This window comes from Canis aureus, chromosome X (genome assembly GCF_053574225.1).
Source record: "Canis aureus isolate CA01 chromosome X, VMU_Caureus_v.1.0, whole genome shotgun sequence".
Classification (NCBI taxonomy): domain Eukaryota; kingdom Metazoa; phylum Chordata; class Mammalia; order Carnivora; family Canidae; genus Canis; species Canis aureus.
The window spans coordinates 121,609,836-121,633,147 of NC_135649.1; the positions used below are offsets into that span (position 1 = coordinate 121,609,836).

General features: G+C 41.0%; 2 protein-coding genes across 2 annotated transcripts; both read right to left on the bottom strand.

The window, feature by feature from the left end:
- Nucleotides 1-224: 224 nt before the first annotated feature.
- On the bottom strand, nt 225-6,072 carry LOC144308619 (odorant-binding protein-like). The gene is made up of 6 exons (XM_077889393.1): nt 5,937-6,072; nt 5,220-5,359; nt 3,094-3,164; nt 1,744-1,854; nt 657-758; nt 225-247 (listed from the first exon to the last, which is right to left on the bottom strand). The coding sequence occupies exons 1-6, from the start codon at nt 6,030-6,032 to the stop codon at nt 225-227; spliced, it is 543 nt and encodes a 180-aa protein (XP_077745519.1). The 5' UTR covers nt 6,033-6,072.
- Nucleotides 6,073-10,207: 4,135 nt separating this feature from the next.
- On the bottom strand, nt 10,208-18,078 carry LOC144308969 (odorant-binding protein-like). Its single transcript, XM_077889912.1, has 6 exons — nt 18,001-18,078; nt 17,273-17,412; nt 14,649-14,719; nt 12,829-12,943; nt 11,722-11,819; nt 10,208-10,257 (listed from the first exon to the last, which is right to left on the bottom strand). Exons 1-6 carry the CDS (start codon nt 18,076-18,078, stop codon nt 10,208-10,210), a joined length of 552 nt encoding a protein of 183 aa, XP_077746038.1.
- Between the last annotated feature and the right edge of the window lie 5,234 nt (nt 18,079-23,312).

The window sequence follows — 23,312 nt, forward strand, 5'->3', positions numbered from 1 at the left end:
CTATCATTGGCATGACCCTGCATGATGCTGCATTGACCCCGTAACTGCTTTTTAACATCAATCACGCCATCTGATATGCAACCTCAACAGACTCAAGGTAAACAGAATGAGCTCTTGTAACGGAAAATGTTCTCTACGGAAAACGATTGGGTTAGTTGACATAGCAGTACTCACGACAGGTCATTGTTACTTACAATATTTAGGGGGAGTTGGTGTTACTGTTGTTATTCATGGTTGGGACAGTTGTCTGGGAACAAAACAAATACAAAAGGTGAAAAAAGGAAGAACCAATCACGACCATTTCCCAATGTTTGTAAGAATTTCTTCTATTTTTTAATTTAAATTTTTTCAAAAATATTTTAGAGAGAGAGCAAGGAGGAAGAGGATGAGAGGGTAAGGCAGAAGTATGACATCCGATGCAGAGCTCCAACCACAACCCAGAAGTGATGACCTGAGCCATAATCAAGAATCGGAAGCTTCACCACCCAAGCCACCCTGGTGCCCCATGATTTCTTCTTTTCAATAGTAGGTTTTATACAAGATCATTCATGAAAGAGAAAGGTGAAATTGAGGTTTTTTTTTTTTTTTTTCCTGAGCAGAGCTATGTATCGAGTGAAGGATAGATTCAAGAAAATAAATATCGGGAGTCACATTACCAGTATCGCCTAAGTATATAATATTTTCTTCTGGAATACCCTTTTCTCTACTCAGCTTCTTGAACTTTGCAATGTCCTCCTCATTAACATGAGCTCCTCTGCCTGGAAATCAGCATGCATAAAGTGGAAAATGCCCATTAGAAACCCCAAGAATTTCTGAATACAGAAGGAGAATCACTTATGGGGAAATCTAGTCCTTCATGGAGTCTCAAACAATGACCATATATTGCCCTTGTGGCAATGTCAGCTGCCTGACTTGGTGGGTAAGAGCCGTGAAACCCTGTCCAACTGCACAGCTGTGCACTGTCCAGCATCAGCAGCAGGACTCCAGGGACGCAGTAGGAATTCCATGAATCTTGGACCCAATCCAGCAAGAAATCCAATCGACTGCACCTCGGCCTGTGCCTCAGAATCTAGATCTGACATGCACGTTGCTTCTGGACCCAAAGCAACTGCAAGGACAGTTCTCACCCTCCGACCAATAGCAGCCGTGTCACCCATGATAATGGGAGACAGCTTAGTTGGCTTGTTTGTTTTTCATTAAAACCACAGTTCTCAGATGCCTGTTTCCAAATTGACACCTACTGTCCCAGAGGCCACAGCACCCATCTCAGGGCTTGTGTGTGGTTATACACAGGCAAAAGAGTCAGTATCACAACAATGCATTGGGAGGATTAAATGTGGTGAAGGTTTATTTGAGAAGCTTCAGCTGCAAGGCTGAAGAGTGTATGAGAAGAATGGTCATAAATCGCAGGAATTGGGGTCAACCTGACACTAGTCGAGACTTGATATTTGTTGACCTGCTAGAAAGTATTTCTAATAAAACTCAATTTCGTTTAATTTTCAATTTTAACAATTGCGACTTGTCTTTAAATGTATGGTGGTTTAAGAGCTCCCACAGCAACCAGCCCTTGTTTCCACATTTGTGTTTTAGAATAATTCCAGGATCCTTGACACAATGCACCTATAGACGTAGGGTTTGTTCGCAGGATAATCAATAATGTTCATAGGTATTGATTTTCTCAATGAAAATGCCGACAGTGAATGCGTTATATGGGCACGACAATCGTCGGGACGTAATACATACCAACCAAGGAAGCTAATTTTGTGATTCTCCCTTTGTCATCCACATTGACAATATAGCCTATGAGAGCATTTGGGGTCACATCAAGAATTTGATGATAATTGCCACCAGCATCTGTAGGAGACAAAAATATGTATGTATAGTCAAGTAAAGTTTATATATATATATTTATTTATTTATATATAGACGTTGCCTTGGTTAATTTGTTGAGGATTGGCTTTCCCAAGGTGTAGTTAGCATATTGTCACAACATTCTTGTATTGCTTTCTGCGACGCCTCAACAGCTCAGTGAACATTGATGTTGCTTATGACAATGACATCAAGGAGGGTAACTGCCTTCGTGCAATTAAATATTTCATACGTGCACTTAACCATTTCACACTCCCCAGTCCTGCTAAAATGTTTTCTAGTTACAATTTCAAACAAAAGTTTCTAGTTACAGTTTCTGGTTACAAGTCCTAGTTCTCCAAGGCCTGTTACAGTAAGTCCAGGTCATTCTGTTTCTCTCCCTTGTTAAATTTGCCATTTAGGTTTAACCTGAATCTAGGTTAAGAAGGGTTACAAAATGGAGAAAATTAAAGAAGAGAACATTGATGATTCAGGCAATGGAAAGATCATATAAGAGTAAGGAGAGTGACAATGTTATTTAAAGACACTGGTAATAAAGGTTACTGACAAATAGGTGTGGTGCAGAAGGGCAGGCATATAGTTCGCTTGATTGACGTATAGTTTACTTATTTGTCTGTTATCTATTGTTATCTCAGACGAGGGCTGTAATTAGAGATTGACACACTTCAATTTTGATCGCCTATTTAGACATCCAGCCGCTAAAAATCGGAAGTTCGCTTAGGATCCTTGGGAAGAGCTTAGGCATCTAAGCTTCACACACGCTGAGCTTATGAAGAAATGTGGCTGCTGTTTGAAATCACTTTGATTTCCTTGGATTCTAAGTTAATCTCCCATACATGGAATCGATAAGAGGTTTTAAGATTATGGTTTAAAATGTATTCCGTTGAGCAAAACGACGTCGATACGTAAACTCAGGATAGGCCTGTTCGCTTTAGTTCCTAAGGTCATTTTAAGTGATCTGGAAACATTTTCCTTCACTTGAGAACCTTATGAAGTGAACATCCTAAGCACACCATGAATAATACTCAGAACTGGAAGGGGCCACTGGTGTCCCGTGTTTGACCTGTCTGCGCACCATTAAATAAAGTGCTCAGAAGATTTAGGAACATGTGCACAGTCTTACTTCAAAACATTGCTCGAACTAGAATTCAGGTAGACAGAGTTCTGGAAAGAAGTCGGGAATCCCATTGCAACCTTATTATATCAACGAACGCTTGTACTTACAATGAGCATTGATAAGATTGTCTTGTCCTATTGATGCCTCAACAGACTTTTCAACACATTCTCCGTCAACCCTTAAAAACAAAAAAAAAAAATCTTCAAGTGGATGGATGAAAACAAACTTGGGTCCATGGTTAACATTTTCTTTCTTTCCACCCCCCAAGGCCCTCTTTGAGGCATCACTGAGTGCCTATACACAGTGTGACATTGGAAAGACAAGAAATAGGTTTTCCAGGATCAAATATCACTTCGCAAGGATGTCTTTGTCTACACATAGAGTCAGATAAGTAGGTCTGAAGACCAGCAGCAGATTCAAAACAGGCCATATGAAAGCCAATTAAACATGAAATTTAAATATTACGAAAGAAGAAAAAACAAAGCTGACTTTTTCTACAAATACAAATCAATTACATGTTGCCTGGCAACAGTCAGTAGATGCACACATATGTGCAAACTGAGTGAACAATCCTTCACGTGGATGCCCGTAATCACATGTATGCTACGCTTCAGGAAACCTCCTTGCAGAGCAGAGGCTACATGCAAAGTCAACTAAATGCAGACAGACACAAAAATGTAAACAAGACCAAGAAGATGATATGGTGTTCTTAAAATAAATAAATAAATAAACAAACAAACAAATAAATAAATCCTAACAGGTTTATATCTTGGAATAGGGTCTGTTTAATTTGCTTATCCGTATATATGACCTAAAACCAACCATACTGTATATTGTAGACAATCCTTTATGTATCTGTTGAGACAGGATGTGTGCGTGATTTGATTTTCTGTATATGTGACATAGACACCCAGGGTCCTATGTATTATCATAATCAATTCGACAACCACCTAACATTGCACACGTTATTGTAATCATTATGTATTTTATATAGCAGATTTATCCATTACTAACTTTGGGAAGCCTTAAGGTATTATTAATGGAATGCTGGCTCTACTTCAGGCATGCATATAATTATTACAGATTATTATACATTATAATTATAAACATGCTTTATACGTCATCAGTCATATGTGTACATTTATAAATGGATCTCTCCAAAAATAAACCTCTTGTTTAACTGTCTGAATCTTCATCCTTTTTGATTTTGTTTTTGTTTTTACTGTCACCTTTTTGAACTCCTAAGGGAGCATTGGTCAACAGCCCAGATCTATCTGGAATCAAAGGACAGCAAACAGTAAAAAGTAACAGTTAACTCTCCACCTCCAAGGTAAATACAGGTTTTAATCTTATGGGCGGTAGATCTGTTTGCAAGATTTGGTGCTTCTGGACACTCTCCACTTATTTGCATTAAATGATCCCTCTTGCTTCATCGTATACTTCTCGGGACCTTCTGACGAAACTTAAATGTTGGTATGGAAATGATTGCTATTTGCAGATGGACTCATCAAAGTATGTGCTTACGGTTACCTCCAATGTAGCAATAAATTTCAAGGATGTGTGTCCATGTCTGAGACAGAGACACAGAGAGAGATGTGTGCAGGTGCTCAAATTTTCTCATTGATTTCAGGCCCTTTCCATTGATCTGGGTGCCAACGTCTGTCCCCTTGCTCCTTCTTTGTTTGAACATCCCAGTCCACCTTCAGAAGCACCCTACACCTGCCCTGTGCCAGTGTTCTTTGAACTCACCGCATGCAGTCGTTGGCCTTTTTTGGCTGCTCTCATTCCACCCCGTCTTCACTCTCATGTATAGTGTTGAGACTAGTTTACAGATCTCTATCGGGCTCTGTTTTGACCAATGAAGCTCAACAAGAACAAAGAAGTTTCCTCATCTCCTCTTAGTTTTCTGAGTTCTTAATACATGCCTACAGCAGAGTGGTCTCTTAATGAATAACTTAAAGCAACAAAGGCTCTGGTGAATTTAGCAATGTAATAATGATTAAAAATTACTACTTGTGAGTTTTTAGGGTAGACTGTTAAAGCCAAAGTCAGGAACCCTATGGTCACAGAAGCATGAGAACCATGTCTTTAAACAACAAGGTGTACTAACTTGATAAAGAACTCAGACCATCACACCCTTTCACTCCTGACATTTCACTGCAAACCTGGAATCAGATGCCCCCTGAGGGCCAAGCATTGACAGGCAATTTTAGTCTATGTTATTTTTACTTACTTGACGTAAAAATTGAATGACATTTTGAGTCTTGGTATGTCCACATTGATACCTCTCATATAAATCCTAAACGGGCCATTCTCGCCAATCTTGTCAAGGTTGTTGGATGATACGTACAAGGTCTTCCATGGTCCTGAAACCTAAAAGCAAAGTTCCCATCAATAACTTTCCTCAGTTTCTTTTCATTTTCTCCAACATTGGCCGTCATGGCTCTCCTTTCTCTTTTGCATCAGCACAGAGCTGACTTTATTGAGCGACATAGGGTTTATAAAATACTGGGAAATCCCAAGCCAACAGCAAAACTGCAAATCAACATATTCCTAAAATAGCATAACCATTCTTAGCAACTGCAAGGCCTCCACCCCAACAGCTCATTGGGTGATGCACATTCTCTCTTATACTACAGGAGAAATGTAGAAATGTGCAATTACTAGACCATAGGAGACACGTCCAGGAGAAATTTGTAAGGACAGAGGTAATTAACAGAGGCATTCTGAGTTTCCAAGTAGATGGCTAACCTTGGATTACATACATTTGGATATGCATATTAAAGTCCACTCCCCATGGAAACCAAACACACATACACATCAAGCTCCCCACATGGAACCCATTTCTCCCTCGGCCAATCTCTCTCTCTCAAGAATAAAGAAATAAAATCCTAAAAAAAAAAAAAAAAAAAAAAAAGACCACCTTGTCAGCTCAGCGTGTACACAATACCTGTGTCAGTACATTAGGAAGGAGTAGCTGGGCATCAGAAGCCAAAACGAGTGCAAGACACAACAGTAGGATCTTCATGTCTCCGGCACCTCTCATTGCCTCCTCTGGAGACACTCAGAGTTGGGTTACCTGTTGATGAGATTCTCAGTTTTCATCACTTTATATACTATCTGTCTATGGATGTGGCAATGTTTGTTTGTCATCTTCACACGAGATCATTGTGCAACACTGAACATAAACATCCTGGTTGGCAGCGATGTATCCCAAAGACCTCTCAGACCCGGGACATGTAACTCCTCTCTCCTGTATCTCTAGGAATGACATTCAGAAGCTCCTCTGCCTCTAGTCTTGTTTGGCTCAAGCCTGCATATCTCCTGTCACGTGGATACATTTCTTAGTCAGTCTTGGAAAAACCAAACATCACCTTCATTTTTTGTTGGATGAGTTTCATGGAGATGATCTTCCTGCCCCAGGACAACTCCCTATTCCTTGGGGAAAGATGGTGAGATCTACATGTGGGCATTGGCACACGCAAACACATAAATGCAAATGCCAAGATGCAAATATGCAGATATCCGGTCGCCCTCTCTTTCCAAGTCCCTGAAGTAGGTGAGCTGACTGGGGATAACACCACCTTAGAGTTGTTTTAGGGACCGAGGTGTGCAGTCTCCTGAGCATGTCTACCCCCTGAGCTTGTAATGAATATCAGGTAATTATGTATCTATGGAAAGCACGTAGGAAAGTGTTTAGTTTGGAGAAAAGAGGTCTTACCTTGTCATTAATGCCTTTTAATAAAACGAGGGAATCGGTGGATAAAACACGAGTGTTTTAGGAAGCTGTTACCATGGTCAGTTTAGTCAACATTGAATGAACTTGCCCCTCATCCTTACAGGCTATTAAAATGAAATAGGGATCTTGCAATCCTCTGCTCACATTTGGTCATTTATGGAATAGGATGAGTGGGCCATGGGGTAAGAATAGGTCAGTCATGGAATAGGATACTTTTAAAAGTAGATTCTAGCTCAAATTATGCCCCAAAATATCTTCAAGGTGATTGTAAGAGCTAAGGACAAAAAACAAAATGATAATAAATCTTAGAGGAACGCACATGTGCACCTTGGGGCTTCTTTAGAGACTTTCTCACGTGAAAACCACAAGCCATAAAACATATTAAAAGTGTTTAGATTAATTTTTTAGAGATTATTTTTTTATTTATTCATGTGAGACACAGAGGTAGAGAAGTAAGCAGAGGGAAAAGCAGGCCCCTTCTGCGATCCTGATGCAGGACTCTCTCCCAGGACCCTGGGATCACGCCCTGAACCAATGGCAGATGGTCAATCACTGAGCCACCCAGGTGCCCTTAGATTAAATTCTGGTATTACAAAGATACCCTAAATCATGTTATAATGAAGCCACAAACTTAAAAGAAGATAATTCCTTAACTATTATAATAAAATTTATTTTCTCAACTTATGAAATCCTACATGTGGGTTACCCTGACATGACACGTGTTCCCCCTCGAACGTGTTCATGCCATAACTGGGAGCCTGTGCCTCCCACTCCTCTTCTCCCATTTTGTACATCCCCCATCTCCTGCTCTCAGGCAACAACCAGTTTGGTCTCTGTGTTTATGGGCCTTTTCTTCTTTGGGTTTGTTTGTCCATATGTTTTTATTTTTAGATTCTGGGAAGAAAACAAGGGGTAATGGAAAGGGAGGTTTGCTGGGGGTTGTGGTGACTGGGTGATGGGCACTGAGGGGGGCACTAGATATGAGCACTGCGTGATATGCTGTATGTTGACATATTGAACTCCAGTAAAAATTAATTAATTAAAAATAGATTTAAAAAATAAAATGAAACTATGATATGTGTCTCTGACTTATTTCACTTAGTGTAATACCCTCTCCCTCCATCCACACTGTTGCAAATGGCAAGATCGCACTCTTTCTTACACACATAACTTAACTGACCCCTTTTCCCCTTAAGGATGACAAACTTACAAGAGTATGATTGCTAGAAGATACAATTTGTTTTGGCTTAAAACCCAGAAACTGCTAAGATTAATCTTCAGAGTGGCTGTTTCAGTTTAGATTTCTGCGCAGAATGATGCTAGTTCACCGGGTTTAAGTGTTATCAGTATTTGTTGTTTTAGTCATTTTCTTTTCCCTGATCACTTTGTTGCAAGAATGTGGTATGTGAGACGTAGACACACTATGTGTTGCTCAGCAGTATATGTTCCTGGTAAGGCTTCTGGTCCTTAGTAGGCTGCTGTATGTAAGTTCTGTGGGACTCAAAAATTACACAGAGAGTTTAAACTGTATGCGGCAGGGGGGATTGACCTCCCAGCGCCTGCTTTGTTCATTGATCAGCTCTGGGTAGTGATAGAATGACAGACGCAGAGAGAAATAAACTCTATCTCCAAACACCGTGCACAGGTCTGGTGCTTATGAATGCAATAGTCACACCTCCAGCTTACCCACAACATTATTATTTCTTTCAGTCCTTGCTTTCTGCACTGCTGTGTTATGCTCTGCTTTCATTTACCGATATCCTCATTTCTACAGATGGACCAGTTCAAACATGAGCATTTATTCTGAGAATTAACCTCTCAATTCTTAGTCCAAATTCTTCTTAAAATGTTAATTTCACTCATCCCCTTGACTACTTATTCCACGGCAACACTCATCAAAATTATGTCCCAGAATGCAGGTTCCCATAGGAGTTCCTAGTGAACTGACAAAAGACCATGAGTTTTAATATCCCTTATTTTTATACCTATATCCACGCTGAAAACTTCTGGACCAGCAGCTTCCTTATGGAAATGACTATGGTGGAAAATCCAGTTTCTCTAGTTGATGAAGGACTAGGGAAGGATTCTTCTTCCTCTTATGTCAACATTGGTAACGTGTCTTTGGGAAATGTACCCATTTCATTAAAGGTGTTAAATTGGTTGCCATCATTTTGTTAATAGTTTTCTGTGATTATTCATTTCTATGCCATCCGTGGTGACAACCTTCCGTTCCTTATTAACATTAGTCTCACACACATACCTTCATGAAAGAGTGAAAGAAACTAGGTCAAAAAAATGCAGATTATGGCTTCTATTCTTACAAGATTTCTGTAATTTTTACACATGATATTTATGCACATGTATATATGCACATACACACACACAATGGTATATGGGTATGTGTGTTATAGTTCACAGTTTTTTAAACACATTATTACCGGGGCTCACCTTTCAACATGCCCACGAGGTTGAGGATTGATTGATCTACTTCACTCCCCAGCATTTCCAGACACACTCTTGTGACCAGAGTCAGAACTCCAAATGCATACAGTCTTTTATTCAAAAAGCACAAATGAAACATTGCCCTTGGCATGTTTCTGACTTCCAACAAAAACCAAGATAGTATTCTTTACTGATGCTTTCGACGTGTGCATACTGTAGCCCATTTCGAAACTGTGTCTGTGTGGGCAGCCCTGGTGGTGCAGTGGTTTAACGCCACCTGCAGCCCAAGGTGTGATCCTGGGGACCCAGGATCGAGTCCCACGTTGGGCTCCCTGCATGGAGCCTGCTTCTCCCTCTGCCTGTGTCTCAGCTTCTCTCTCTCTCTCTCTCTCTGTGTCTCTCATGAATAAATAAATAAAATCTTAAAAAAAAAAACTAGTTCTGTGTTAGTAAAAACACTATTTATTCTATTAAAGGTTGTTTAGATCTAATTTTATTTTCCTGGGGCCTGGAGTAGATCTCTGAACTCTGGCTCAGCCATCAGAACAAGTTTTGCATCCAGACTGCTAATCTCTTCAATGGTGAACACCTGTGTGTCACAGATAGCTGATCAACGAGTTTGCCTATTGCAGTCGGAATGGCCATTCCTTACACATCGCAGTGTCCACTGCTCTGGGAAGGAAATATATCCATCAGAATTTCCTCTTTCTCCTTATGGTTTAGATCTCTTTCTCCCTCCCTTAATGATATCTCTATAGCACATTTAGTCTTAATGTAAAATGTCTCTGATATGATATTGATCCTGTTATAGCCATGCATTTCTGGATAGTTATATTGAAAGTGGATATTTGGGTATTTATAAATAAGTGACTATCTGCACAGAAATACGGATACAGAACACATGTTTAGTCAATTTATTCCATCATATGAATTCCAGTAACACCCAATAGGCATGAATGGTAGCGAGAGAGATGAAATGGCAAAAGGAAACATGTTTATGAAGAAAGAGAAATGATGCCGAGCAGAAATAAGGAGTGCTTTCATCCTACTGTTGATCCTGATTCCATGAGGAAGACGACACGTGACACAGCTAGAGGGAAGGAAACAGGACAGAAGGTTCAAGTGAGTTGACCATATAATAGCCTACGACGGTGGGCCTCAAGGAGTATAATGTCAAGGGTTCAAGTTAACCCAGCACACATGTTCTGACGAAACTTCAGACGCTCCATCCCTACAATATAGGAAGAACCATGAGAATTTTTTTTTTTTTTTGTGGATGTACATTGGATGGGACCTTTCATGATGAAGATCCCTGCCAGGACCTGGATAATTTCAGAATGCATGCTCATGGAGATGGCCCATCAAAAATGATTTTACAGGATCTTTGAAGGACTCACACTCTGCTCTTCCAATTCCAAAAGCTCTGTGGCTTCAAGATGTTATATGTGGCCTGGAAGCTAATGTCTCCATTTGCTCTTGTATCCTCCATTGCTTCCCAAGAGCAGTGACACAAGGCGCCCTTTAGGCTATATCAGCATCATGGTTTGAGGCTCATCTGACTTTAGAAAGTTCAAAAATCGTATTTTGGGGATCCCTGGGTGGCTCAGCATTTGGCACCTGCTTTTGGCCCAGAGTGAGATCCTGGAGTCCCGGGATTGAGTCCCGCGTCGGGCTCCTAGCATGGAGCCTGTTTCTCCCTCCTCCTGTGTCTCTGCCTCTCTCTCTCTCTCTCTCTCTCTCTCTCTCTCTGTGTGTGTGTGTGTGTCTATCATAAATAATAAATAAATAAATAAATCTTTTTTAAAAATCACATTTTAAGGAAAACACCTTTTGCTGGTGAATATGCCTTAAAGGCATGTGGTACACCTCATGGGTAGAGGCTCTCCAGTGCTTTTCTAGTCATCCCCACCAAAATGTGTCATCTCCTGCCCGTCTCTGAATGACTATCATTGGCGTGAATTTTGCGTGATTGCACATTGAAACCAAATCTGTTTTTTAGCATCAATCACCTCATTTGGTTTTCAAACTCATAGGACTCGGGGTAAACAGTGTAATCTCTTATAACAAAACAGTTCTCTACTGACACAAGTATTGGGTTAGTTGACATAAGGCACTCATGACAGGTCATTGTTACTTACAGTATTTAGGAGGAGTTGGCATCACTGGGCTGGACAATTGTCTGGTAACAAAAATACAAAACGTGAAAAGAGGAAGAACCAATGATAACATCCCAGTATTTGTAAGAATTTATTCTTTTGTAATCTTAATATTTTAAAATTTATTTAAGAGAGAGAGCAAAGGAGAGAGGACAAGAGGGTGATGGAGAAGTGTGGCATCTGATGCAGGGCTCTAACCCACAACCCAGAATTGATGACCCAAGCCAAAATCAAGAATCGGATGCTTCACCACCCATGCCATCCAGACTCCCCATGATTTCTTCTTCTCAATTGTAGATTTTATACAAGATCATCCACAGAAGAGAAAGGTGAAAAAGCAGAGTTATGTATCAGGTGAAGGAAGTATTCAAAAAATTATATATCGGGAGTCACATTACCAGTGTCGCCTAAGTATATAATATTTTCTTCTGGAATACCCTTTTCGCTACTCAGCTTCTTGAACTTTGCAACGTCTTCCTTATGAACACCAGGTCCTCTGACTGGAAATCATGTATAAAGTGGAAATTGCCCGTTAGAAGCCCTAAGAATTTCTGAATACAGAATGAGAATCACTTATGGGGAAATCTAGTCCTTCATGGAGTCCCAAACAATGACCATTGCCCTTGTGGCAATGTCAGCTGCCTGACTTGGTGGGTAAGAGCCGTGAAACCCTGTCCAACTGCACAGCCGTGCACTGTCCAGCATCAGCAGCAGGACTCCAGGGACGCAGTAGGAACTCCATGAATCTTGGACCCAATCCAGCAAGAAATCCAATCGACTGCACCTCGGCCTGTGCCTCAGAATCTAGATCTGACATGCACGTTGCTTCTGGACCCAAAGCAATTGGAAGGACCGTTCTCACCCTCCAGACCAATAGCAGCCGTGTCTCCCATGGTAATGGGATGTAATGGTAATGTCTCCCGTATGGGAGACAGCTTCGTTGGTTTTTGTTTTCATTAAAACTACAGTTCTCAGATGCCTGTATCCAAATTGACACCTACTGTCCCAGAGGCCACAACACCCATCTCAGTGCCTGTGTGTGGTTATTCACCGGCGAAAGAGTCAGTAGTATCATGACAGCAATGCACTGGGAGGATTAAATGTGGTGAAGGTTTATTTGAGAAGCTTCAGCTGCAAAGCTGAAGAGTGTATGAGAAGAATGGTCATAAATTGCAAGAATTGGGGTCAACCTGACAATAGTTGAGACTGAAATTTGTTGACCTGTTAAGGAACTATTTATAATAGAAATCTTTTTTTAAAAAAATATTCAGTTTTAACATTGGACTTATTTTTATATGTCTGGTGATTTAATAGCTGCCACAGTTACCAGCCCTTGTTTCCACATTTGTGTTTTAGAATAATTCCAGGATCCTTGACACAAAGCACCTAGAGACTTCAGATTTGTTTGCAGGATAATTAGTAATGTGCAGATGTACTGGTTTTCTCAATGAAAATGCTGACGGTGGATGTGTTATATGGCCATGAAAATCATCAGGATGTAATACATACCGAAGAAAAAAACTGTTTTTGTCATTCCACCTTGGTCATCAGCATTGAAATCATAGGCTAGCAGAAAATTTGGGGTCACTTCAACAACCTGGAATACATTGTCACCTTCATCTGTAGGACAGAAGAAAAAAATATGTAAATACTTACATATATATATATATATATATTATTCTCTTCACTTTATTTTTTTAAAATTTTATTTATTTATTCATGACAAACACAGACACACAGAGAGAGAGACAGAGAGAGAGAGAGAGAGGCAGAGACACAGGCAGAGGGAGAAGCAGGCTCCATGCAGGGAGCCCGACGTGGAATTGATCCTGGGTCTCCAGGATCACACTCTGGGCTGAAGGTGAGGCTAAACCACTGGGCCACCAGGGCTGCCCTCCCTTTGTTAATTTATTGTAGATTGGCTTTACCATGGTGTGGTTACCGTATTGGTCACATTTTGTATTTGTTTATGCGTCCCCTCAACAGCTCAGTGAACATTAATGTTGCTTATGCCAATGACATCAAGGGGGGTAGGGGGTACATTGCCTTCCTGCAATTAAATATTTCACATGTGCACTTAACCATTTCACACTTCCCAGTCTTGTTAAAATGTTTTCTAGTTACAATTTCAAACAAATGTTTCTAGTTACAGTTTCTGGTTACAATTCCTAGTTCCCCAAGGCCTGTTACAGTAAGTCCAGTAAAGTCATTCTGTTTCTCTCCTTTCTTAAATTTGCCATGTCCAAATCTATCTTTAAAAAGGTTACAAAATGTAGAAAATTAAAGAAGAGAACATTGATGATTCAGGCAAACAGAAAGATCACGTAAGAGTAAGGAAAGTGACAATGTTATTTAAAAATACACTGGTAATAAAAGTTACTGATGAATATGTGTGGTGCAGAAGGGCAGGCATATAGTTCGCTTGATTGATGTATATTTTACTTACTTACATGTTCGTTATCTATTGTAATCTCAGACGAGGGTTGTAACTACAGATTGACACGCTTCAATTTTGATCGCATATTTAGACATCTGGCCACTAAAAATCAGAAAGTTGTTTAGGATCCTTGAGAGGAGTTTAGGCATCTAAATCTTAAGCAGCAGCCCCTTGCTTCAGACACACGCTGAGCTTATGAAGAAATGTGGCTGCTGTTTGAAATCACTCTGATTTCCTTGGATTCTAAGTTAATCTCCCATACATGGAATCGATAAGAGGTTTTAAGATTATGGTTTAAAATGTATTCCATTAATATCAGAAAAAGGAGACATAACATGAGAGATTCCTAACTCTGGGAAATGAACAAGGGGTGGTGGAAAGGGAGGTGGGCAGGGGGCAGGGGTGACTGGGTGATGGGCACTGAGGGGGGCACTTGATGGGATGAGCCCTGGATGTTATGCTATATGTTGGCAAATTGAACTCCAATTTTTAAAAAATAAAGTCTGTTTTGCTCTGATAAAAAAATAAAAAAATAAAATGTATTCCGTTAAGCAAAACGATGTCAATAAAAAAACTCGGGATAGGCCTGTTTGATTTAGTTCCTAAGGTCATTTTAAGTGATCTGGAAACATTTTCCTTCACTTGAGAACCTTATGAACTGAGTATCCTAAGCACACCATGAATAATACTCAGAATTGGAAGGGGCCACTGGTGTCCCTTGATTGACTTGTCTGCACACCACAAAATACAGTGCTCAGAAGATTTAGGGACATGGGCACAGTCTCACTTCAAAGCATTGGTCAAACTAGAGTTCAGGTAGACAGAGTTCTGGAGAGAAGTCGAGAATCCCATTTCAACCCTATTATATCAACGAACGCTTGTACTTACAACCAGTATTGATAAGATTGTCTTGTCCTAATGATCCCTCAACAGACTTTTCAACGCATTCTCCGTCAACCCTTAAAAACAAAAAACCTTCAAGTGGATGGTTGAAAACAAACTTTGGTCCATGGTTAACATTTTCTTTCTTTCCACCCCCCAAGGCCCTGCTTGAGGCATCATTGAGTGCCTATGCACAGTGTGACATTGGAAAGACAAGAAATAGGTTTTCCAGGATCAAATATCACCTCGCAAGGATGTCTTTGTCTACACATAGAATCAGATCAGTAGGTCTGAAGACCAGCAACAGATTCAAAACAGGTCGTATTAAAGCCAATTAAACATGAAATTTAAATATTAGGAAAGAAGAAAAAACAAAGGTGACGTTTTCCACGAATACAAGTATACTAGATGTTGCCTCGAAAGGTCAGTAGATGCACACATATGTGCGAACTGAGTGAACTATCCTTCATGTGGATGCCCAGAATCATGTGTACACTACACTCCAGGAAACCTCCTTGCAGAAGGAGAGGCCACATGCAAAGTCAACTAAATGCAGATGGACACAAAACTTGTAAAAATGACCAAAAAAGATCATATGGTATTCTTTAAAAATAATTAAAAGCTAACAAGTTTATCTCTTGGGATTGGGGTGTCTGCAATTTGATATTATGTACATATAACATATAATCAATCATACTGTGTATTACCCATAATCAATTTAGTATCTATTGAGATAGGAATGTGTGCAATCTGATTGTCCATATATATAACATTAAAATCAACTGTATTATGTATCATGCATAATCAATTCTACAATTACATAACATTGCACACATTAATATAATTATTGTATATTATGTATAGCAGATTTATCCACTAAAACTTAGGGAAGCCTTCGAGTATTATTAATGGAATGCTCACTATACTGCATATATATACATGTGAATGTAAAATAATTATTAGGGATCCCTGGGTGGTGCAGCGGTTTGGTGTCTGTCTTTGGCCAAGGGCGCGATCCTGGAGACCCGGGATCGAATCCCACATCGGGCTCCCGGTGCATGGAGCCTGCTTCTCCCTCTACCTGTGTCTCTGCCTCTCTCTCTCTCTCTCTCTCTCTCTTTCTGTGACTATCATAAATAAATAAATAAATAAAAATTAAAAAAAGAAGAAAAGATATTTAAAATAATTATTATATGTTGTTTTACCTTATAATTCTATAACATGTTTTATACATCATCAATTATACGTGTATATTTATAAATGCATCCCTCCAAACATAACCCTCTTATTTTAATGTCTTAATGCTCATCCTTTTCGGTTTTTCATTCCTCACAGTCTGTCTCTACTGTGTGTGACATCTTGGAGCCCACTTACAGCTTTACAACTGCGATCCTCAGAAACAGACTTCATTCCGTTTCTGCTAAGGCATGGTTTTTGATATATATCATTAGAAACATCATCCTCCCTTTTATTCCTGTTCCCGTTTCTCCCCCAACCTGACAGACGAACACCTTTCTCTCCTTATTTTCAAGCTTTTCCTGGCTTCAGTCCTCCAGCCAGTAGGTTTGCCCAAGCATTTCTCAGCCTTGCAATACTTCACATCTTGTTTTCTGCTTGAGTCTCCCTCCGCCTTGCAAACTTTCCTGTTTCTCTATACTGCCTCCTTTTTGAACTCCTAAGGGAGCATCGGTCAGCAGCACAGTTCTATCTGGATTCAAAGGACAGCAAACAGTAAAAAGAAACAGCTCTCCACCTCGAATGTAAATATAGCTTTTAATCTTATGGGCGGTGGATCTGTTTGCAAGATTTGGTGGTTCTGGACGCTCTCCATTTATTTGCATTAAATGATCCCTCTTGCTTCATTGTATACTTCTCAGGACCTTCTGATGAAACTTAAATGTTGGTATGGAAATGATTGCTATTTGCAGATGGAGTCATCAAAGTATGTGCTTACGGTTACCTCCAATGTAGCAATAAATTTCAAGGATGTGTGTCCATGTCTGAGACAGAGACACAGAGAGAGATGTGTGCAGGTGCTCGAATTTTCTCATTGATTTCAGGCCCTTTCCATTGATCTGGGTGCCAACATCTGTCCCCTTGCTCCTTCTTTGTTTGAACATCCCAGTCCACCTTCAGAAGCACCCTACACCTGCCCTGTGCCAGTCACACTTTGTAGACTCCCTCATGCAAACATTGGCCAATTTTTGCTACTCTCATTCCACTTCGTCTTCACTCTTATAATAGAATTTCATGCATAGTGTCGTTACTAGTTTATAGATCTCTGTAAGGCTCTATTTTGACCAATGAAGCTCAAAAAACACAAATAAATTTCCTCATGTTCTCTTAGTTTTGTGAGTTCTTAATAAAGTGCCTGGAGTAGAGCAGTCATTTTATAAATAAGACTTGAGGCAGCAATGATTAAAATATGCTACTTGTGAGTTCTTCAGGATACAGAATAATTGAGCCAGTGGCAGGAACCCTATGGTCACCGAAGCATGAGAACCATCTCTTTAAACAACAAGGTGTACTAACTTGTTCACATCCTGACATTTCAGTGCAAACAGTGAATCAGATGCCCCCTGAGGGCCAAGCATTTACAGGCAGTTTTAGTCTGTGTTATTGTTACTTACTTGACATAAAAATTGAATGACATTTTGAGTCTTGGTGCGTCCACGTTGATACCTCTCATATAAACCCTGAACGGGCCATTCTCGCCAATCTTGTCAAGGTTGTTGGATGATACGTACAAGGTCTTCCATGGTCCTGAAATCTAAAAGTAAACTTCTCATTAGCAACTTTACTCAATTTCTTTTCATTTTCTCCAACATTGGCCATCATGGCCCTCTTTTCTCTTTTGCATCAGCACAGACCTAACTTTATTGAGTGACTCAAGATTTATAAAATACTGGGAAAACCCAAGCCAACAACAAAACCACAAATCGACATATTCCTAAAATAGCATAACCATGCTTATCAACTGCAAGGCCTCAACCCCAACAGCTCATTGGCTGATGCACATTCTCTCTTATACTACAGGAGAAATGTAGAAATGTGCAATTATTAGAGCATAGGAGACACGTCCAGGAGAAATATGTAAAGACACGATTAACAGAGGCATTCTGAGTTTCCAAGTAGACGGCTAACCTTGGAGTACATACATTTGGATATACATATTAAACTCCCCTCCCCATGGAAACCAAACACACATACACATCAGGCTCCCCACATGGAACCCGCTTCTCCCTCTGCCAATGTCTCTGCCTCTCTCTCTCTCTCTTTCTCTCTGTGTCTCTCACAAGTAAATAAATAAAATCATTAAAAAAAAGACCACCTTGTCAGGTCAGCGTGTACACAATACCTGTGTCAGTACATTAGGAAGGGGTAGGTGGGCATCACAAGCCAAAACAAGTATAAGACACAGCAGTAGAATCTTCATGTCTCCAGAACCTCTCGATTTCTCCTTTGGAGAAGCTTCAGAGTTGGGTTACCTGTTGACGAGATTCTCAGTTTTCATCACTTTATATATTATATGTCTATGGATGTGGCAATGTTTGACTTCTTGTCATTCTTCACACGAGATCATTGTGCAACACTGAACATAAACATCCTGGTTGGCAGCGATATATCCCAAAGATCTGTCAGACCCTGGGTATGTTGATCATCTCTCCCGTATCTCTAGAAATGACATTTAGAAGCTTGTCCACCTCTAGTCTTTTTTGGGTCAAGCCTGCTATATATCTCCTGTCACATGGATACTAATTCAGTCTTGGAAAAATCAAACATCACCTTCACTTTTTGTTCAGTGAGTTTCATGGAGATGACCTTCCTGTCCCAGCACAACTGCTCCCTATTCCTTGTGGAAAGATGGGGAGATCTACATGTGAATATTGGAGCATACAAACGCATAGATGCAAATGTCAAGATGCAAATATGCAGTCATCTGGTCGCCCTCTCTTTCCAAGTGTCTGAAGTGGGTGAGCTGGGGGTGACATCACTTTGGAGGTTCTTTAGGGACCAAGATGTGCAGTCTCCTGAGCATGTCTGCCCCTCTGAGCTTATGAATATCAGATAAATATGTATCTATGGAAAGCTCATAGGAAAGTGTTTAGCTTGGAGAAAACATATCTTACTTTGTTATTAGTATTTTTAATAAAATTGCGGATTCGGTTGATAAAAGAGTCTTTTAGGAAGCTGTTACCATGGTCAGTTCATTCAACATTCAATAATTTGCCACTCATCCTTACAGGTTAATAAAATGAAATAACAAAAGAACAGGGATCTTGCAATCCTTTCGCTCACATTTGGTCATTTATGGAATAGTAAGAGTGGGTTGGGGGGTAGGAATTTTTCAGTTATGGAACATGTAAGTGGGCTGTGGGGTAAGAATTGTTCGGTTACAGAATAGGATAAGTGGGCCATGGGGTAAGAATTTGTTGGTTACGGACTGTGGGGTAAGAACTGGTCCATTATGGAACAGGATAAGTGGGACGTGGGGTAAAATTTGTCAGTTTTGGAACAGGGTAAGTGGGCCATGGGGTAAGAATTGGACGGTTATGGAATAGGGTAAGTGGGCCATGGGGTAAGAATTGGTCGGTTATGGAACAAGGTAAGTGGGACATGGGGTAAAATTGATCGGTTTCGGAACAGGATAAGTGGGCCCTGGGGTAAGAATTGGTCAGTATGGAACAGGGTAAGTGGGCCTTAGGGTAAGAATTGGTTGGTTACAAGATATAGTAAGTGGGCTGTGGGGTAAGAATTGGTTGGTTATGGAATAGGGTAAGTGGGCTGTAGGGTAAGAATTGGTCGGTTATGGAACAGGATAAGTGGGCCATGGAATAAGAAGAGTAAGACTGGAATATCCATAATAAATGAGTATCTATTTTAAGTATGATAAGACCAGGGTTAATATCGTGTGAAACCCAGTCTGTCATGAACCTTTGACCCCCTCCAAACTCGTGTGTTGACATCCTAGCCTCCAGAACCCCAGAGTGGGATGCACTTTGGACATAGCGTCATCGTGAAGATATAGGTAGTTAGGACCAGGTCATGGTGGAGTAGGGTGGGCCCCTAACCCAACATGGCTGATGTCCTTATTTGGACACACGTGCCCATAGAGTGTGAGGTTTGATGCTGCCACAGCCCAGCGACCTTCCACCTGCAAGAAGACACAGGTAGAGCAGACTCTCCCTTAGAGCCTGGGTACAGAGCACAGCTCTACCCACATCCCTTCACACTCTCTGGCCTCTGCGTCTCCAACATAAGGCATCTCTGTTGTTCTAAGCCAGTTTGATTGATGGATGGATTGATTGTTTCCATGGCAGCCCTTGCAAACTCATATAGCTCTTGGGATTTGATAGGGACTTGGAGGTAGGCCACGCAGACTAGCTTCCCTGGCAGCTCCTTTCTCCTCTGGCTGAGTCAGGTGAACTCATGGATGACACTTTCGTCAGAGGTGAAGAACACAGGAGGGCATGAGAGGTCAATTCCCAAGCCAGCTTCTTGGAAGGCATCAGGAGACTATTCCTAAAAATGCCTGACCAGCTTCAACTAAACAAAGGAAAACACAAACAATGCATTTTCATTGGTTTTCATTTCCCTTCCATTTTTTTTTTTAGTCGACATTGAAAACGGTGACAGGTTAAAATTATTGACTCGATGTATTTCTTCCGAGGGACCATGTGGGCCCCACATTCTTGGGTGGTTTTCCTTCCTCCAGAGATCTGATTATGCTCCAGGCACAGGACAGTCTGTTCTATCTTGATTTCACAAATTCTTTTTTGTTGATTTCCAAGATACTTTGTTTTCCCACAAAGGCAACAAAGACAACTGAGGAGGGACTTCCCTGCCAAAAGGGTGTAATTAATTATCCATAGCAAGGACTCAAAATTCTCCAAGATTGTCATAGCTTCTGAGTTACTGTTTCTTGCTTGGGCTTTGGCTTTTCATCACCTTTTGATGAGACGATCTCAGGACCTTCTTCTTCAGCTGACCCAGTTTGGGTCATCGAATTGAATTCTTTCACTTCTCTTTCTCTTTGGTTTTCAACCCATTGATACTTTTCTAGGTTTTGTACTCCACTGTGTGGGTCATCCCATACTGGCTGTGTCTTGCACGGAAACAAAAATCAATCATTTCTGTATCTGGCAACCTCATCCATTTTCAACATTAGGACGTGGATACGATTGTCATCAACCAAGAGGGGGATTGAGTTTAATATTTAATTTAATGCTGTCCTGCGTGGTTCCCTTGAAATACACTCACTTCCCCTCAACATGCCATTTGGGTCCTAATTATGTCAATTACCTGGGTGTTTTCACTCCGCGCACACTAAGGTAGAACAGGTACATTGGAGGCCCAGTTGTTAATATTCAAAAGATTCTGTGTTGATCTCCCTTCTTTTTTCTTTTCCTATAAAATGGGATTGTTTTAGACACCTGAGACCCCTCTTCAGATTTACAAGGGATGCCATGTTCTTTGCTTTCTAATTCATGCATTTGTTTGGATACCGGTCAAGACTCTGATCTCACAATGAATTCAATATTCTTATTTTTTCTAGGATTATCTCTAGGAGCTTAGGTCTCCTCTCTTTGCCTTTTGCCTTTTCTTGTCTACATATTCATGGTAAAATAAACACATAGCCCTTAGCTAAATCCATTAGCTGACTTGTTTCACTAAGTGCCAGGAACAGAAAAAGGTATACGTGAACCACCCAGAATTGTGGAGGTCCTGGGTCACTTGATCTGGGGCATGGCTTTCTTACCTGTGTGTGTTTAAGAAGTTCATGGTGGTGGCAATAAAGGCCACTATTCTTGCCAAGTCTGCAAAGCCTTGTGTAATTTCCCCAATGTTCCTTACCAACCCTACCCTGGTCCACACACCTGCAAACGTGCCATCCTCTCCTCCAAAGCACACATGGGCACCTGCGTGATTCTGAAAGTCGGCTGCCAGTCCTTGAGCATAAATGCCACTGAACAATCGGTGTCAAACGTAAATGCTTCAAGATTAACTTTCCTATCCGCCCCTACCCCCCCACCTCCCCCCCACCCCCAATTGTAATACATCTTCCTCCTCATTTCTGTCCTTGGACAGGAATATCAGCTCCAGCTGCCTGTTTCCATTATTCCTTGGTGTCGAAGCCCTGTGCCAGACACAGTTCCTGCTGCCTATCGGACGGGGCAGATAAAATACAGGCTGCCTCGTTACATTTGAATTGCACAAAGAGCGTGGGCCTACATATGCTGGACAGAGAAAGCTTTGCCGTTCATCTCACATTCAAACGTAGCTGCTGTGTGCATTTGTATTCCCTGAATCTGGCTCACCGGCTTATGGTGCTGACAAGTCCCAAGAGGAGCAGTCGGAGAGCTGGAGACTCGGGAGAGCCAATGGTGTAAATTCCAGTCCAAGGGCACAAGACCTGTGTCCCAGTTCGCTGTCACAGGAAACAGCAAATTTACTCTTGTTCTGGCTTTTTTTACTTATGTAGCCAGCCCCACCTGCATGAATTCTGAACACCACCCTGTAGGTCTGCTGTGTAGATCACCTCTGGATCCATACTGGATCTAGATCTACTGGAACTGTAGACCTGGTTATGTACGCCTTGCAAATCTCGACCTTATACATTGCAAATATGTGACCTTTTTTTTCACCCACCGAGAATGAATTTTTGCCCCTTTGCAGGGCACGATTGCCTGCCGTTGAAAATGCATGTCCCAGAGAAAATCCAACCGGTAAGTCGCTACTTGCACTCCTGCATTCCTCTCATTCATGGATGGGGTAAATTTCATATCTCCAAATGTGAACAGTAGCAGCACAAACACACATCAACCCCTTTGTGCACTTTTCTGTCCAAAAATTCTCTCCTGTCTCTGCCTCTTTTAAGCTTACAAAGTCAGACAAAATCCCACAAATCCCTCCATGCGGAGACAGGAAAAAGAATCTCTATGACACGTCCGACGGCCGTTCTAACATGTGGTGGGCTGTAGTTATAAGAATGGGTATTGATAGGACTGGATGAGATTTCCCACAGTTCCTGCAAATGTCAGCGGGCCGGTGGGGGAGCTTCTTGCCTGTGTCTCCCACAGTTCGTGCATTTGTTTTAATTTAGTTAGCTTTCATTTGCTTCTCAGTTCTTTATTTTAGTTTCAGGGTGTGCAATTATTTTGCCAACTGATGGGCATGGTATTCCTGGGGTGGTATGCCATTGAGTGCCTTTCTTTATTGCCATGTTTATTGTCCATGAACTGTGGATTGTTTTTTCTCCCCCTTGAGTAATGGTTCAATAGGATCTAGTCCCACATTTGAAGAAAAAGCCCCCATCAGCACCAATAAATCACAGTGGAAATGTGTGAAAGCTCCTTTTCAAAACCTTCCTAGCAGGATCTATATACAGGTGCACTCAGGGGTAGCACCTCCCCAAATTGTAGCCATGTTAGGCAGTGTCAGGACACTAACCCATTATCTTTCAGTAGAATGAGTGTCTCGGAGTTTTTAGAATTAACTATTAGAAAGTATAGTGAGAGCAATGTAGTCATCTATCGCTATGTATGCAGTGCAAAAAAAAAAAGTATATTTTGACAAGTGCTGATACCAGGGGTTTGGTGTGCGTTCACTGGGTCTCTGCTGAGCCTGGATTGGGTTGTAGGTCTGTAGCAGAGAAAGCAGTGGCCCACA